Source organism: Anastrepha ludens, chromosome 5 (assembly GCF_028408465.1).
Source record: "Anastrepha ludens isolate Willacy chromosome 5, idAnaLude1.1, whole genome shotgun sequence".
Classification (NCBI taxonomy): domain Eukaryota; kingdom Metazoa; phylum Arthropoda; class Insecta; order Diptera; family Tephritidae; genus Anastrepha; species Anastrepha ludens.
In genome coordinates this window covers 43,749,170-43,767,276 of record NC_071501.1, presented here as the reverse complement: position 1 = coordinate 43,767,276, position 18,107 = coordinate 43,749,170, and the positions used below count along the sequence as shown (strand labels likewise).

General features: G+C 36.2%; 1 protein-coding gene across 4 annotated transcripts; it reads right to left on the bottom strand.

Moving 5' to 3' along the window:
- Positions 1–273: 273 nt before the first annotated feature.
- On the bottom strand, positions 274–13,977 carry LOC128863070 (monocarboxylate transporter 13). 4 transcript variants are annotated; one of them, XM_054101975.1, is made up of 6 exons: positions 13,653–13,977; positions 7,553–7,670; positions 4,359–4,592; positions 4,158–4,284; positions 3,920–4,099; positions 274–1,778 (listed from the first exon to the last, which is right to left on the bottom strand). In XM_054101975.1, exons 2-6 carry the CDS (start codon positions 7,650–7,652, stop codon positions 428–430), a joined length of 1,992 nt encoding a protein of 663 aa, XP_053957950.1. In that variant the 5' UTR covers positions 7,653–7,670; positions 13,653–13,977; the 3' UTR covers positions 274–427. The 4 variants fall into 4 exon arrangements, with proteins under 4 accessions (XP_053957950.1, XP_053957952.1, XP_053957953.1 ...); XM_054101977.1 differs by having other exon boundaries at positions 7,553–7,655; XM_054101978.1 differs by lacking the exon at positions 13,653–13,977 and adding an exon at positions 13,418–13,511.
- Between the last annotated feature and the right edge of the window lie 4,130 nt (positions 13,978–18,107).

Sequence of the window (18,107 nt, the reverse complement as noted above, 5' to 3'; positions counted from 1 at the left end):
TCATTTCCATTTATCAAAACGGTGCTTTAGTGCTATTTGAGGAGTACCAGACTAGCACTTCAACCATTTCACCTTATAAAGCCATGCCTCTTGAGAAAATTACTCTTTAGTACACTGATGAAAAACCAGTGTTATTGTTGTAAAAGCTTGAAGGATGACGTAAAATTTTAGGCTACTAGAAAGTTCCTAATAGAATACAATAACCCCCCATTAAACTTTGTATATTTTTATAATTTAAATTTAATTGGTAATATTTTTGTTCCTATTTTTCGGTTAACTTTATTTGTACATTTTTAAAGAAAAAATTAGAATTTCTTGTATACAAAATATTGACTTTATTAACTACGCGCGAATATTACTTTTAAATTTAAGTAAATAAGAATGCATTTAGTAGAAAAAACGCAGTTCTGTATATGAAAAAATACATTTAATGCGCCTCGTTGTCGCATTGTGCTTGCTTCATTTTCTCTTCTTTGGCTTTTTGTCTATTAATAAATGGCATGAAACTCCAAAGGCTGGCGCCACCCAATAACGTAAGTCCCAATGTGTGAAATAGCGGACGATAGTCCATCACTGCTTCGTACCAAACGCCACATAGTGGTGGTCCAATTAATTGCAATATTCCATTCACAAATAAGCTGATACCATAAGATGATGTTAATCGCTCTTCGCCCAGCATATCAGCCATAATGACAGCGGTGATGCCGACGTATATACCAGATGCGAGACCGAAAACGGCACACCAAAAACTCAGCATACTATAGCTGGTGGCGAATGGTAAAAGAGCAAGTGACAAACCGGATACTGCCAGACCGCCAATGAAGTACCAAGTCTTTGGTATAAGACCGAGATCTGAAAGTGCCGATCCTCCGATTCGTCCGATAAGATCGGTCGCCGATACAATTGATATCAGGTAAGCTGCTAGGGACTTATTAAAACCTAACGCAACACCGTACGCAGGCAGTAATATAATGAAGTTGGTGTAACCAATGGCATTTGTTGAATTCGAAATTAGTATAACCAGATAAGTTGGATCCTTCAATAAGCTAAGATCAAAGAATTTTGAGCGAGTAACTGGTTCTTGTTCACCTTTTTCGCCGGTCACATCACCCATTAAACTTTCGCCAGCTGCTGCCCCTGTACTACTTGCCATCGAACGTAATGACAGATGTGAAGAAAATTCTTTAGGTTGAAACGAGAGTGTGCTGCCGTGATAAGGTGTGCTTATATATTGAAAACTGCTGGTGGAAGGCGAACGACGCGAAAGTCGGTTCTTAGAACTGTTACGCAGAGCGCTGAGACGATCGAGTTTATGGCTAGATCGATCTCCTTCTGGTACAGCATACAACGATGATTGTGAATTTAATTGCCCAGGCGTAAATGTTTGGTTGCGTTGCGGCAAGCGGACGGGGGTGCTAATCTTTCGTGTGCGAGAGGTTGGTGTATATTCGTCTTGATGCTTACTGTAATTTTGTACTACGGCAGCTGATGCGCTACGTACGAATTGATTATCCGGTAAAAGAGATGGCGGACTATATGGAGGAAATGGTTTCGTGCCTACATCACTGCAACCATCATGTGATGCTATATCGTTATTGATTGAACCAGCTTCGTCTACAGTTTCAAATTTCATTACAATTCCGATGTCTTCTTCCTCGATATCTTCAAGGGCATTCTTATTTTTAGGTACCCGAATCATATGTTGCTCCACTGGTTCATAAAAGATTGCAGCGACAAATACGTTTAATGTTATTCCACCCATGATAAGAACGGCACCTCTGAAATAAAAGAAAAAAATATTGAGTACTCTTGTATTCTTTTGCCAAAACAATTTCCTAACTGTAAATGAATATATAGCTCACGAAAAAAATATAGTACCTCAAGATTTTGATCAATTTGGACTATTTTTATTTTTTCCTTTTAATATAATTTTTTTTTTTTTTACAAAAGCAAAGCTCCATTGCTTAGCTAAAGTCCAAAACCAAAAATTGAAATTTCGAAGCTAATACAAAAATTAGAAAAATTGGACAAATTTTTATAGCCCATTCAATTTTATTAATTTTTTACCTTGACAGTGTTGCGCATTTTCTCTATATTAAAACTGTATACACACTTTTTTTAATTCTGATTAAAAAATAATTTAATTTTGATGAACATTTTTCGAGTTTTCAAAAATCTTGTTAAAGATAGAAACTTGGATTAATATGGTTTTTATTATAGAATGAATTATATTTTTATAAACAAAGGATTTACATAAATTAAAATATAATGAATAAATGTCAAAAATTTGTTTGTGACAATGCCGAACTTATCGTTACGTGAAGCTGAAGCAGTTTTAGAGAAAAGTGGTGTTGACGTATCCAAACACACGATTCGAGGACATTTACGTACAAAAGACCTCAAATGCCTCATTGAAAAAACCGCTGGTCTCACACATTGAAAAAAGACTTGCACGGGCTAAGGCAATCGATTAGAACGGTATTGGGCAAACGTAATATTCAAGGGTGAATCTTTCTTGTGGGCAAATAGCTGCATAAGTCGGTCCTGGTGTACTGATAATCAACAATTTAAACGAACTGCTAAACCTCCAGTTAAGCTTATGCTTGGGGTTGCTTCTTCGAAAGAGAAATTGGACGTTTATTTGTGTTTACCGCCAATTTGAATGCAGTTTTGATTAATAAGATTTATCAAGAAGCATTATTACTGTCAGTTGCGAAGATGCTTGGAAGAACTAGCCAGCCTCGGATTTTACAAGAAGACAACGATCTCAAATGGGATTGAAATGTTTGATTGACCTTCAGAGTAGATTGTTGCTAACCCTATTGAAAATGTTTGAGTAATAATTAAGCAAAAACTCAAAGGAAAACAAATATCGGCGGCCAAGCAATTTGGAACCGATTATATTCACAACTTGCGCAGAAATTAAGACAAAGTATGACTCGAAGCTAACGGCGGTAATATTATCATAATAAAGCCTATTTGCTATTTACCAAAGCAGTTTGTTAGAATCGTATTGGCCAAATAGTTTCAAAGTTATGACGGTCACGCTTCTATTAGACAAACTTTATATTTGGAGCTGGAGCAGAAAATGTAAGTAAAAAACAAAGAAGCGGGACCCCATTGTTATTACTAGGTTCGTCAATATATTAAGCCTTGTTGAAGAGATATCGGACATAAAATGTTCGAGGAGCATCAGTTCAAAAACCTTGTAGAAATCCAAGAAAGTTATTATATTTCTGCTCGTTCCCCATACTTACATACGGGGAATGCTGCTTGAGTGACAGTCCTCGCCCGGATATAAATCTGGGTCGTTTCGGTAACATGGAACCGACTGTCGTAGAAACGGAAAGGAAATCGGTAACCATTGACACCTCTCGACATGCAATAAATAGGATCAATTTAATTTTTTTAAATTGAACTGGTCGAATAACCGGCGAATTTACAATGTTTATTTTAATTAATTACATTTAAAAAGCAATAAAACGCGTTTAAATTCGTGCAGGCCAATCCATTTCAAGTGGTGTTGGAAATTTCCAGTAAAGCTCCAATTTGGACACACTCTCACATACACTCTTCTTATTTGTAGTGAGCGTCCTAATATTTTGCTAGAAATTGAGATACTTCAATTTTATGACGCCTTCGAGAAGCAGTTGGATTTTTATGAGAAGTTGTAACTGGAGGTTTGCCCTTGCCCTATTTTTTCATCATTTTGATGTTTAGCGAAGTTTGTCACAGTAAAAAAATTACAAATTTACTGATTGCTTCCATTTTTTGCGTTTTTTTAATATCGTTATTCGGAAATTGGCTGTAGTTATCGCTAGTTTTTGTAGCAATCTGCCCTATGGGTAATATTTTATGTTGTTAGAACAACAATAGTATTTAAAAAAACAAAAATGTAAATATTTATTAATTTAGTTACCTGTATCCATAAGTTTCGAGCAGCCATCGCAATACAGGCGGTAAAATAATTGATCCAAGTGCACTACCCGATATGCATAGTCCATTCGCCAGTCCACGTAGTCTAACAAAGTATGACGTCACTATATACACGGTTGGAGGAAATGATAGACCGGCACCTATCCCCACTAGAACTCCATAACTATGGGGTGTTCGTTTTAACTCTAATTAACGCATCCATGAAATTCTCGTTCAATTACCTTAAGTACAAGTAGGCTACAGATGAGGCCCAAAATGACGCGATCATACCAAATGCCGCTGAAGCACCACCCATAAGCGTTACTGTTCGGTATGAATACTTAACAGATAATATACTGGAAACGGGGCCTGCAATGAGTTTGCTTGAAATAAAAGCGTGTACGCATAACAAATAAATATTTTCAAATAAAACACGTTCTAACCTAACGAACTATACAGGAAATAACAAAGAGCGGGTATCCACGCTCCTGCCGCTGGAGACGCATCGAAAGCTTCCAAAAATTCAACGAATAATACACCAAAACTTTTAATGGTACCCGGTATGAGAATGTTAACCATCATCGATCCAAGTAATACCAACCAACCCCAACCTCCATCCGGCGGCACCAAGTCATAATCGTTACTGTCGTCATTTGGTTTGGTATCCAATAAACTAACTGCAAGTAAATAATTTAATTAATATCTAATTAAAGAGTATAAATAAAAGCATTTGCTGATAGAAATTACTTAAAATTTTGACAATAATAATAAATATATTATATATAGGTGGCACAAAATTAATCACCCTATCGGAAGATTTGCTATGTTTGCATATGGCGTCGTTCGCCAATCACATTTGACACTTGTGACAGCTGTAGTATGCAAAGAAATAAGCAATGGAGCGCGTGAAGGTCAAAATAAAGATTTTCATCACTCAAAAACATTTTTTTATTTAGTAGAAAAGTTATTTAAAAACAAAATTGGATGACTAATTTTGCGCCACCCTGTAATTATGTATTGCGGTGCAGACGTGCAATTCAAAATAAATAAATATAATGATAGCTACTTATTATTACATAACCGGTTCCCTGACGTAGGGTCCTTATAATGGACCCTATGATTGATTTTATAATACCCGATTTAATATGTGCGGCTAAGTACCGCCGTAGCCGAATGGGTTGGTGCGTGACTACCATTCGCAATTCACAGAGAGAACGTCGGTTCGAGTCTCGATGAAACACGAAAATTAAGAAAAACATTTTTCTAATAGCGGTCGCCCCTAGGCAGGCAATGGCAAACCTCCGAGTGTATTTCTACCATGAAAAAGCTCCTCATAAAAATATTTGCTGTTCGGAGTCGGCTTGAAACTGTAGGTCCCTCCATTTGTGGAACAACATCAAGACGCACACCACAAATAGGAGGCGGAGCTCGGCCAAACACCCAAAAAGGGTGTACGCGCCAATTATATATTATATATTAGGTATATATAAGTACTATTAGTTCAGCAACGTTTCAAAAATAGGCTAATTATAAAATGTAGCAAAATCTAATAAAGTATTGGTATGAATGTTTAAAAAAAAATCATTTCGTATTTGTTTTGCTCTTAAATAAGACTTTGCATTTTTTTAAAGCAAAGACTAGTAAAAATTACAATTCACGGATATGTGAAAAATTAAACTTCGATGCTTATACGTTTAAAGCAAGAATTCGACACATGCGTTGCCGCTATCATTCAGCACACAATTCAGTCACTCACTTTGTACAAAATCAAAAGCGTTCAAAGCGCGAAATAGCGCGTGGTAAGCCTAGGTATCTAACACTTCAACCAAACTGCCCGTTTCCTGCACCTGACTACGACAACTGATGGTTTCACCAAGATGGCGAGCTGTTACTACAACAACAACAGCAATATTTGTATTATGAAGTGTCTTTCAAAAGACGCGCCCAGATGTTGTTTTAAAATAAGACATGTACAAATTTCTATTTTTTCATGTTTCACTATTTTTATCCAAAATACGGATCTTAGCAATTATGTGAAAAATTGCACTATTTAAATGCCTATCGTAAGCACGTCTACAGGTAAAATCCGAGAAAAAAATGAACATAGGAACTTATCTATACCCAAGATAAGATATAATGATTTAAATGGAATGTTTGACTTCAGATTTGTAATCAGCGACACTAAATACCTTAGGCACACTGCACTTTTCATTATATCTTATTTTGGGTGTAGATAAGTTCCTATGTTCATTTTTTTCCCTACCCCCGTAGACATAAGTACACCCCCTACTCTAAGGGTGCATGCGAACAATTTGGGTTTGGGTTCAAAGAGCAAAGTTCAACCTTCAATTACTGACAATAACGAAGATCGTAGCACGTCAGGGTTCTGCTCCACAATTTTTGAAAAATGGCCAAACACGCTATTTTTAGGGGTTTCAACCCCCTTTTTCTCGAAAACCTGACGTGATGGAAAATTTTTGAACTCGGATTCGTGCTCAGCGCGAAAATTCCCTTCGGGAACACTAGATCACATCTTATTCGCACCAGAAAAATTGAAATTTGCAGGGCAGTGTAATCAATGAGCAAATAATAAAAAAATGGATTATAAATTTTTTTTGTTTCCTTCGCTTCAAAAACCGGGCGAAATTCATGATTCTACACTAGAATACCTCCTTAAAGATCGATTTAATTGTTCTTAAAGGTCGACTAATTTCATAATAAGATTCAATAGTTTTAACGCGTTGTTCTCTCTTGTAAAATTGTGCTTCTCTTTACTTGACAAATGTCAAAGCTGACATGAAAAAGGTACCGTCTGGGAATTATTCACTACTGACATCTCAGCGTCACTTTTGAAATACCCTTTATTTGTTCGTCGAAAACATTAGGCAATCGGTGACTTGGTAAACTTTCTAATGTTGAACGTACTTATTTCTCCCTCTTTCTATGGTAGGGTGACAAGCTAGCTAAAACTTATTGAAATTCAAGTATTTTTTAATAAGTTTGTATGTCATAAATTAAATTTTATATTTAAATAACTCGCTGTAGTTTGGGAAAAGTAGTAGATGAAATGAATGTCGACATAGAACAGCCGATGTTACACCGAGTTGTTTTGTAATTTTATCGAGTTATAACTTTACAGAGGTCAGTTTGAAAATCCCTATACATTTTTTTGTTAAATTTGTAAACTATTAAAATTTTAGTTTTGTATGTTGTAGAGAAAGTAAAGGCATGGAAAGTAAAAAATTATAGTGAAATTTATTTCTTGTGCATATTTTTGTTATATGATTATTAAATTAATTACACTTTACAAGATTAATTGTTCAGCAGAACTTTGTTTGGAAATTAATGGATTAAATTTTTTAACCTAGAATACTTCGCTAACGAATACTGTTTAGCTTCAGGCAAATGATTAAATTTTTTGAAAAAAATAAATGCCATCGATTGTGCTGCTACCGCCCTTGATCATTTGACAATAAATTACCCACAAATATCTTCACGTACCCATGATTATGTGCACAAATTTACTACCTCAGAATATTATTTGTTTCATTGCATACAAAGCCACATGCACAGAACTTCCCCTTTACTCAAGTATGTATACAAACAAATGTATTCAGGTACCTGTTTGTGAACTTACCTGCTTTATCACATGATTCGGTAGCTCCGTTAACTTTGAACTTATTGCAATCCGCATTGGAACTCTGCTTTTTAGTCACAGACACGTCTTCTCTTGCCATTATCTATAAAAACAAAACCTGTATGTATGTAAGAGTATAAGTAAAATGATTGAAACAAAATACATAGTGCATGTATATATATAAATAACTATAATATTTCTAGGCGTAGGCCAAGACTCTCCACAAAATGGGCCTAAATGAATTCGTCTATCTCTTGCAGATTCATATTTGTAAACAAACCATTTAATTATTATTTCAATTGAATAGCCATGCAAATAGAGATCACTAAATATTAATTGATCAAGGTTAAAGTAAAACTCAGCGATGTATACATATGTAAGTATCTCTGTGTTGTATTGTACATACTCGTTAATTACTTGCCACTCATTTCAACACAATATATTGAAAACAAGAAAAAATGTTTTAAAAAAATAAGTTGTGCGCGCTTCCGTTTGTGGTTGGCTTTGTCCATATACATATGTACATATATATGTATGTGCTAGGGTTCTCACTATTCGGTTAATCGAATTATTTAAATTTGTAACACATTAGTCAAATAAAATTATCCAGTAGCCGACATTCTCATAGCAGAACGCTAACCACTATTAGCTTAATCGCTCATTTTCGAATATTCGGTTAAATGTTGAGTTTGGATTATTCGAACTTTTTTTTTAGCTATATACATTATCAGAAAGCTTAGTTCGTTAATTTACAGGTATTTATACTTGTATATGTTTATATATTGTACACGTAGATGAAGCTATATAATTTAAGGATCAAAGAAATAGAAGGAGAGAGACTACAGAATACTACTTGTGAGACTAAGAAATACTCACTCAGTAGCGGAATCTTTTTTAATTGATCCGCGATAGATGATTATTTAGTGGTGATTTACAGGAGCCAAAATTAACGCTCAACCACATATGTGGCACGTTACCTAATTTTCGTGTTGGAAATTACAAACAAATTAGTTTGTAAAGGGTGATCAGATTGGAGATACTTTTCCCAATAGGGTTTTTTCCAGATCTCGTGTGACTGCTGTCAAACTAAATGCATAATTTGATTCAGTATTCATTGGCATTTCATAATGGAAAGACTTACGCCTCAACAACGTTTACAAATCGTATAATTTTATTACGAAAATCAACTCTCTGTGAAAAGTGTTCAACGCGCGCTCAGGCCAATGGCTAATCAATAATGGCTAACGTCATGAAGCAAAATTGTCGTATTTCGGCTGAAGAGTAAGCCGAAGCCATTCAAGAACAACCATTATATCCATTGAAAACATCGGCTGGAGGAATCATAGGTCTGTATTTCTTCAAAGACGAGGCTGGCGCCAATGTAACAGTAAATGGCAAACGCTATCGTGCCATGATAAACGACGAAAATTGAAGCCCGTAATCTCCACAACATTTGGTTCCAGCAAGACAGCGCTACTTGCCATACAGCCCTTGAAAGAATGTATCGGACCAATGGATTGGCCACCCAGATCGTGTGTTATCACATCTTTGGACTTTTATTTGGAAGGGGTATGTTACGTCTAAATGCTTTGGGGATAAACCAGCTTCGATTGAGCCATTGGAAGTCAACATTACTAAAGTTATTCACGAAATACCGACCGAAGTTCTCCAGCGAGTTATTCAAAATTTGTGTTTACGGATGGTTGAATTACGGCGCAGGTGCGGCCAATATTTGAAAGGGATTATCTTTAAAAACTAAATGCCATGAATGGTTCTACACAAAAATAATAATCAATAATCAATTTGAAATCCGATACCTCTAAATTGATCACACTTTATGTGCATAAATACAAGGAGACTGATTTGCTTGAATTTCAACGAATATCGATTCCATTCAAAAAATTTAAATAGTTTCAGTATTCGAATAGTCGGAAAGGTATGGCGTTTTGGATATCATAAATCGGTTAATAACCATGCGAACGAATACTGAATAAATATTCGGTTAACCGAATAAACGATTATTTGAGTAATTCTAATATCACTATCATGTATGTATTTATATTTGACATAAGCACTACACATGAACATTAGGGCGAATCGTTTCTCGACTGATCAATAAAAAGGCATACAACCATTTTTTAGAGTACGTCGGGTATTATGAGAAAATTCAATTAGTTTTCGTATATTTTTTGTATTTCCAAATCTATTTCCTTAAAAATATGCCTATGATCAAAGTATTTTTTTCCAAATTTGAGGACAAGTGCCAACTCTTTTAACTTAAATGTGGCAAATCGGTCTCACCACAGTAGAACTGTCCGGATTTGTAACCCGCCAAGAACTGTTACTTAAGAACCATGCCTCAAAAATTTATGGTTTAGTTATAATACTACTCGTATGACCGTTAGATAAAAATTGAATATTTATTTATTTGTATTGTATTTTATGGAAAATAATTAAAATTACTTGGAAATTTTGTTCATGTTTGAATTATTTAACCACACAACGCCATTTTTATATGAAGTTAGACACTGATTTCAATTGTTTTACTCTCACACACATTTTATAACATTTAAAATAGTGTCAGCTGTCTCTTTATCGCTATACTTAAATTATTATTTATAAACAAAAATTGCTAAAATACAATAATCACGTGTTGCTATATTGCAAAGCTAGGAGGCTCAAATACATGTAGTACAAAATAGCGTATCTTATTTTTCAAAGATACGACCACCCACACCTTCATGTACAGATATACATACATGCACACAAACAAAGCAAGTATCCATGTGCCAATATGATTGAAGGCCTGTTGACAACAATTTAAAAGTTGATAACGTCAACAATTGAGAACGTGTTTATAGGCTTATCATTTAGAACCGTCCAATTGTCCAATTACATCATTAAATACACTAAAAACTAATTGCTTTAGTATCTGCTGGGCATAAATTATGAAATGTAATTGATTGGTTCTGCTCAATAAATTAAATCGAAATATATGCAAATTACTATAACATCAATATACTTCGCTTTTCCCCGTTCTTGCTATCAAAAATTATTATTCCTAGAGAACTTTTTTCTTTTCCCTTTCCCGCTATTAAAAACCAACTTCGAAAAAAGGAAACGGTATCGAGATAACGAGGAAGAGATTGCTCGATTTTGGCAGCAAGTAGGTCACAAGAGTAATAGAATCCCAGATTGCGCCTTCTGAATTCACCGTGACGCCATCTATGCAGATAAACAAACAAATAGAACAGACAATTACACACAAATACTTTTTGCTAGGGCGTCATCGATGATACGTGCTTTCTCAATAAAGCACGCGACACTTTATTTTTATTAGTTTTTTTAATATTTACAAACATGTAACTACTCTTCCTTTTGTTTGTTTACTTGCAGGGATTACATCATCGGCTTAAAAATCGCGAACAATAAAGTAGGGTTTTTCGGAAGGCATCATCTTTTGTATTCTCTACACCGCGTGTCCGTCAATATAAAGTATTGTGGATTGGAAGGTTAATTTGTTGCGCGGTTTTCGTCAAATGAATCAATTTCTGATTTTTTGTTTGGACCCACCAACATAAATACGTCAGTCATAAGGCGTCACAAAATTTGAAGGCCAGCAAAGCTATCGGTAATGTTCCTTATGATTTATAAAACTAAAAATATACATGTACTTCAAGGCGAATTGAGTACTAAAGGTAGCGCCATTAAGAAACATTTAATTTATTTTTCGTGAATTTGACAAGTCTGACGTCAGCTCCCATCGCAATACAAAACAAATAAAAGTAGGAGAAATTGTATGTGAAAATTCAATGAATGACTTGGTATAATTGTGATGTGTAAGATTAAAACTAAACAAACTAATGCAAACGCAGTGCCGCGTGTTAAATTGTTAAAGCACCAATGAATATAAAGCCTCCAAATGCAGTTTATGCAGAAGACACCGTGGCTAGAAAGTATGTGTGTGTGCGTATAATTTCTTGTGTTTGGTTGTTTCCTTTGCTTTCACCTACTCTTCTTCTTCACAAACAAGAAATTCCTCTTCCTTTTGCTTGTTTATTCATGTACTCTTACGACACGGCAAATTCGGAAGGCGCAATCTGTTTCTCTATCATTCTTGGTACTTTCCCATCAAGCTACCAAAACGATGGCTTCCACCTGAAGAAGTTCATCGTGAATAGAATTACTCCATTTGCAATACAATTACCAAGACGATTTCGGTCAAATTAGGTACATAAAGGTATTTTCAACGCGAATTTATTAAAGGTGGTATCGGTAAATCAGCTGATTTGTCTTTTTCTTTCGCGGCGTTCATGTGGCTGTCAGCCCAGAATGAATCAAGACAAATTCATTCTTTGATTTCTACATTGCCAATACTTTGGTTTGACAATCAAACGTACAAAATATTGTTGTTGGTCTAGTGCCACCACCTTTAATGAATGTTTTATTCATTTATACAATATGTCGAAAGAAAAGCCTTTGATAAATATTACACTCTGTAATTAGTTTTAGTGTGATATTTAGTGAAAAAAGCCAATATAAATCCTAGGTTTATCACGAAACGTATCACAGTAATATGAAATTTTCCGCCTACCTTCAGGCGTGTTATGGCCACAGCAAACCTTGCAAGCCCGTTCAGGCTAATCCATAGTGCCGTGGCAATGCCGTTCGATTTAAGACTTCAAATCACTGCAGCTGCGGTGCTGCTTGAGTTCTCACTTGAAATCGACCTGGCGCCGCTCGAGTGCAAAGGGTTAATTTTGTCCCTTCCATCGGTAACAAAATCAGTTCTCATTGAAAAATATAATCAAATCCTTATCGCAAACATTGCCTCACTTGTAGAAATGCCTTGTAAACATTGTATTTTAAATTTTAATAATTTGATTATGATTGGAGATCCATTTGTCGCCTTCGATTAGAATTTCGTTTTAACTGGGCAAACTGTTGCGACGGGTAGGTCTGCCCGACGAACTTCGCTCAGCGATTTGATTTCTTTATACGATTAGAAATTATATCGGCGGCACTAAGATATGTATTGTATATTGCAGAGCTTTGTTATTCATTTTACATACACGTTTTCCAATTTTATTAACCTAATTGGACAAAAAATAAAAAAATTCTAATTGGAATTCCTTCTCTTTATGAATTTAAACTCTTAATGCTTTTATTTGTGGGCCGTGTTATCTCTTGTTAGCACCTCCGCTGGAAGTGATTTTGCACATCGTCATAAAACACTTCACTAAATGTACTACGTAACATACTATAAGTATGTTAGTTTGCTTGCTATCCGTTCAGCTAAATTATTAATCGAAGATAATGTGCTAGTTGTATTCTATTTATTTAACTCATTACGCACAGTTATCAACAACGAGATTTCAATCAGCTAAATTGCAGTTTGTAGCGGTAGGTGCTGGATTTTAACCGCCCTTCGGGACAGTAACCCGTCTGCTTCTGCGTTCAAACAAAAAGCTAGTGACCCCATTACGTAGACAGCGCATGCCCTCTCTCGTTGCGGTAAAGATAAAGAAACGTAAATGCAAACAAATACTCAAATCGCTAAAGAAAGGAAGACACTTGATTCAGCTGTTTCAGCGCCACTCGCTTATGTGGCCGTTAACGTTGCTAATATAATGTTATATGCATTTTGAATATGATTCATTTTTCAAAGACTACGCATATATGCGTATATTAATATTTGTATATATTTATGTACATACATACATTCCGATTTTTTAGTAAACAAGAATTCAGCAGTACAAAGCACTGAAACACAAACGTTTCAAATAGTCCAGGGTCACATAACAAAGCGAGCAAACTCCCCCTTCTCCATTTAGTTTTATTCCACAAACAAACACTTTCAAGTACCTGTATTACAATGCCACAGATTAACTGTTTCTATGTGTTGATTAAGTTTATGTTTTTGACTTTTAATATTAACGTACATATACGATTTTGACCCTGACCCCGTCTTCTCACATGTTCAAATTTACTTGCAAATGTCACGTTGTCGATATCCTTCTACTTGAGAGTGGGGGTATACTCTTTACATTGCAATCCACTGAAATTATTCGTCGCCCCCTCCGACTTCGTAATAACTTACCTCATTCACGAACTTTAAATTCGTCCAGTTTCTGTTGGTATTATATATTTAAATGTTATTTTTCTGCATTGGTTGCATGTCAAAATTGTTCATCACACCACCAAAAACATCACTACACTATGCAAAATAAAGTATTACAAAAATAATAAAGTAACAATGCAATAATGAACGAAAAATCACAATCACTGTGCCCCACGGCTTCTACACATCTTCACTGTTTCCAACCAGTGTTGCCGTAAGGCGAAAGTCACCGACATATATCGACCCACGATAACTTTGTAGTGCGCAGCCAGCTTTGCAGATAAGATAAACATATGGCAAAAATTCATCTATGGCATTACATCGATTCAGAATGTATTAAATTTTTCAATAAAATACTTAATGTAGTTAAATTTAACTAAAAGACAACACTGTAGAATTGGTTCACAATGGATACCTACAGGGTTGCAAGCATCAGTATTATGAGGCCGATTCATTTAGAACTTTCGAACATTGCTTTTTCGAAATGTGTTCGTGGTGTCGTATTTATTAAATATGCTTTTATTCACATTCAGAAACATGTTTATTCTTGAATATATATACTGATAAGTGATTTACAAATGTCAATGCGGGAGAATTTGAGACATTTCGAGCGATCTGCGATGAGGAACAAGATTTTTTTCTTTTATGTATGTTAATATGTGTTTTATGGTAAAGGTATATACGTCTACATTTTTCATTTTAATTATAATAAAGGAGCTAAACTCTTCGATTTGCGAAGTTAACAAAGTTCGTGCAACAATTTGTCTTGGATTGTTACAAAATCGATCAAATGTTGTTCGAATAACTAATTTTTCGGCATTCAGATTCTTTGATTCAGACGGTTTTGAACAAAGTTTCATAAACGACAAATTCGAACGCCTTAACATACAATTTGACGTCGAACTGACGTCTCTGTACCCTAAATTTCTTAAATTCTTTGAATATACTTTGATGCACAACACTCTTTAAGTATTAAGTGCCTCCGCACTTTCATTCATACTTTCATTCAATCATTTACTTGTTATGGAATATTTTGTGCTATTAAAAAATAAAGTTAATATATAAAGGAAACTATTTGTATTTCGGATTGTTCGTTGTATCAGCGAAGTCCTTTTTATTAGAAGAGCTACTATCAAAACCGGGGTTATAAGAAATCAGAATATTAAAGAATTTGCATCTTTTACTCGTATTAGGCAACTTGAATAAATTCGCAACACCGTTAAACTTAGTTGGAGGTTTGTAATTTGAATAGAGTGAGTTGGCTATTACTGCATGAAATTTACTAATAATATCTAACAAAAATTTCATTAAAATTAGGTCTACAAACCACTTTTCTTTTCCGGCTTCCATTTTATTTAGTTTTTATTTTGACATTTCTCCTAACATTCCTAATAATAATTATCGATAACACAGAAAACACAGGGTTGTACGGAAAAAAGCACCTTTACAATCTAAGAATATTTAAACATCTCGGATATCGCCAGAGAAATTTTGTATGTGTAAATAGCTTTTTAAGTAGTTTTCATCCGAGGCTTCGTTTCCGTTTTCATTGGGGGATCTTAACGAGCCGGGTCCTAAGCCCAGCGAGTAACCAGCTATCCAGGGCTGCTTCGGTTTCTCACATTAACTCGCTCTCGAACGGGTGTTCTGAAGCTACCCAGTGGATTCTTGGGCTAAGCCCGGAAGTTGTGAGCTGCTTGGACCATATGCAGAAGAATCGTCCTAGCCACTCCCAAGTGAATGGCAATTAGTAACTTTCCCCACTTGCGTGGACTTCTACGTATAGAACCATCCTCCATCCGGCTACGGATACAGGCTGATCGACTTCGTCGGGGCTCGAAACATGGTAGTCTGCAGCACCAGATTCCAACATAAAAAAATACACCAAGCAACGTGGTTGTCTCATGATCGAAAAACGCGAAACCAGATCGATCATGTTGTGATAGATGAAAGACACGCTTCTAGTATTCTAGATGTACGTACGACTCGAGGGCCAACATTTCTCGTTTCTTACGTACCGCCGCCGAAGAAGAGATCGGATTTCTGCGAGCTCGGTCAGTACGACAAGGAATGCCATACTGCCGCGCAAGAAAAGGATGCTGCCTATAGAGCCACCCTGCAATCGGGTGCAACGCGAGCCAAGTGGGATCGGGAGCTAAAAAAGGAAGCGAGACGTGTTATCAGAAATAAGAAACGAGAGGTTGAATTACGTGAGTACGATGAGCATGAGATGATGGTCAATAGGTACAACGAGGGAAAATTCAACCAGAAAGTTCGGTGGTATACAGAAGGTTTTAAGACCGGGGCGTTTTCCTGTAAGAAGAAAGACGGGATCTGGTGACTGACAGCTGCGAATCTCAAAGAGTCTTCTAAATATCACCTACAAGGTTCTAGCGAGCGTATTGTGTGAAAATTTACAATCGATCAGATATTCTCAATACGCCAAGTTTTGGAAAAGACCCATGAAAGGAGAACCGACACCAACCAAATTTTCGTCGATTTCAAAGCTGTATTCAACACTACAAAAAGGAGTTACTTATGTACATATATGCCGCGAAACTAATATGGTTATGTAAAATGACTGTCATTAATATCAGCAGCGCCGTCAGAATTGAGAAGTACCTCTCCGAGCCCTTTGATACAAAACAAGGTTTCAGGCCGGGTGACTCGCTGTCGTATGACACAGGCACAGTTTTTTATAAGAGCGTATACTTGTTTGTGTATACCGATGATACTGATCATCGGTCTTAACAACCGCGCTGTTAGTTCTGTCTTTTCTAAACTGGATAAAGAAACAAAGCTAATGAGTTTGGTTGTGAACGAGGATCAAATGAAGTACCTCCTGTCATCAAACAAACAGTCCGCGAAGTCATCTTTCGGCACCCATGTCACTTGACAGGTAAAATTTCGAGGTTGAAAGAGTCTTCGCTTATCTAGGAACCAGCATTAACACCGAGAACGATGTCAGTCTCGAAATTCAGCGGAGATACTCTCTATCCAACAAGTGCTACTTTGAACTAAGTAGGCAATTGCGTAGTAAAGTCCTCTCTCGACGAACAAAACTGACACTCTACAAGGCTCTTATCACATCCGTCCTAACGTATGGTGCAGAAGCTTGGATGGCGAGTATCGTAGGTGACGGCGAGTATCGTAGGCGTTGGAATAATGAGCTTTACGACGACATAAACATAACGCAGCAAATAAAGATCCAGCGAACTCGTTGGCTGCGTCATGTCGTCCGAATTGATACAAACGCTCGGCTCTGAAAGTATTCAATCCGGTACCAGCTAGTGGTAGCAGAAAAAGAGGAGGGCGTTGTCTACGTTGAAAAGATCAGGTGGAGAAGGACTTGGCTTCACTTTGCGTGTCCAACTGGCGCCGGTTAGCACAAGAAAGAAACGACTGGCGCGCTTTGTTAAACTCGACCAAAATCGTTTAAGCGGTTATCGCGCCAATCAAGAAGAAGAAGAATGTGAGGAGAACTCTTGTACTCTTGCATATTTCAGTACAGGATTTTTGTTTTTCATGTTATTATGCAATCGTGCATACCGTCGTGTGTAGCTCTTAGACCACAGTTAAAATTTCGAGGAAGTAAATGACTTTGTCTATCTGGAAGCGAGAGTAAGAAACGAATCTGAACCTATCAATCTTGCCAACAAGTTCTACGACTGAGTAGGTAATGGAGATGTAAAATCCCTTGACAATGAAAAAAAAAACATTTTCTATAGGTTTTTTATTGTACACATATATATGTATGTGTGTATTATGTGGGTTGACAGAGGCGTGGTCGTGAGAACAGGTTCTCCGAAGGTCAGCATCGGCAAGTACGAAAGACTTTGAGAACTCTACAACTACAAATATATAACCTTTCCGTGTATGTGGGCATCAAGGCGAATTTATTACAGGTGACAGCAAACACATATAAGTAAACCCCTACATGTATTTGTTGTTGCGTTTGGTGCAAGCATCATGTCAAAATCAGCAAGCAAATGTAAACATACCAATATATACAAACAAAGCATATCATTTTGACGTAAGCCATACCTACGGCGAAAAATTCAGCTGGGTGAATGCTGTCACCTTATTAAATCCACCTTGTGTGGGCATCTTCTGTTGTGGAAATATTAGTGCTATATAAATGATCTGGCTAAACTTGGTAGCTCTAATCATGGTGAAAAGATTTTTAGAGGTGTACTACCTAGCGGACCGTTATTTGGTTCTGAGCGAATTTGACAGATATGCCGACGTCACTTGTTTTGTGTTTCACTAAGCTAAAGCTAAATTTTGTTAAATACAAAACGAATGTCGTAGAATCCAAAGTTCCCCTCAAAAAAAAAAAATTGTCGCACCATACTTAACGAGCAAACCTGGTATCTATCATTCTTGGCTCTAATCGGCGTTAATTTTCGGTGAATAACTAATGATAGATATTCT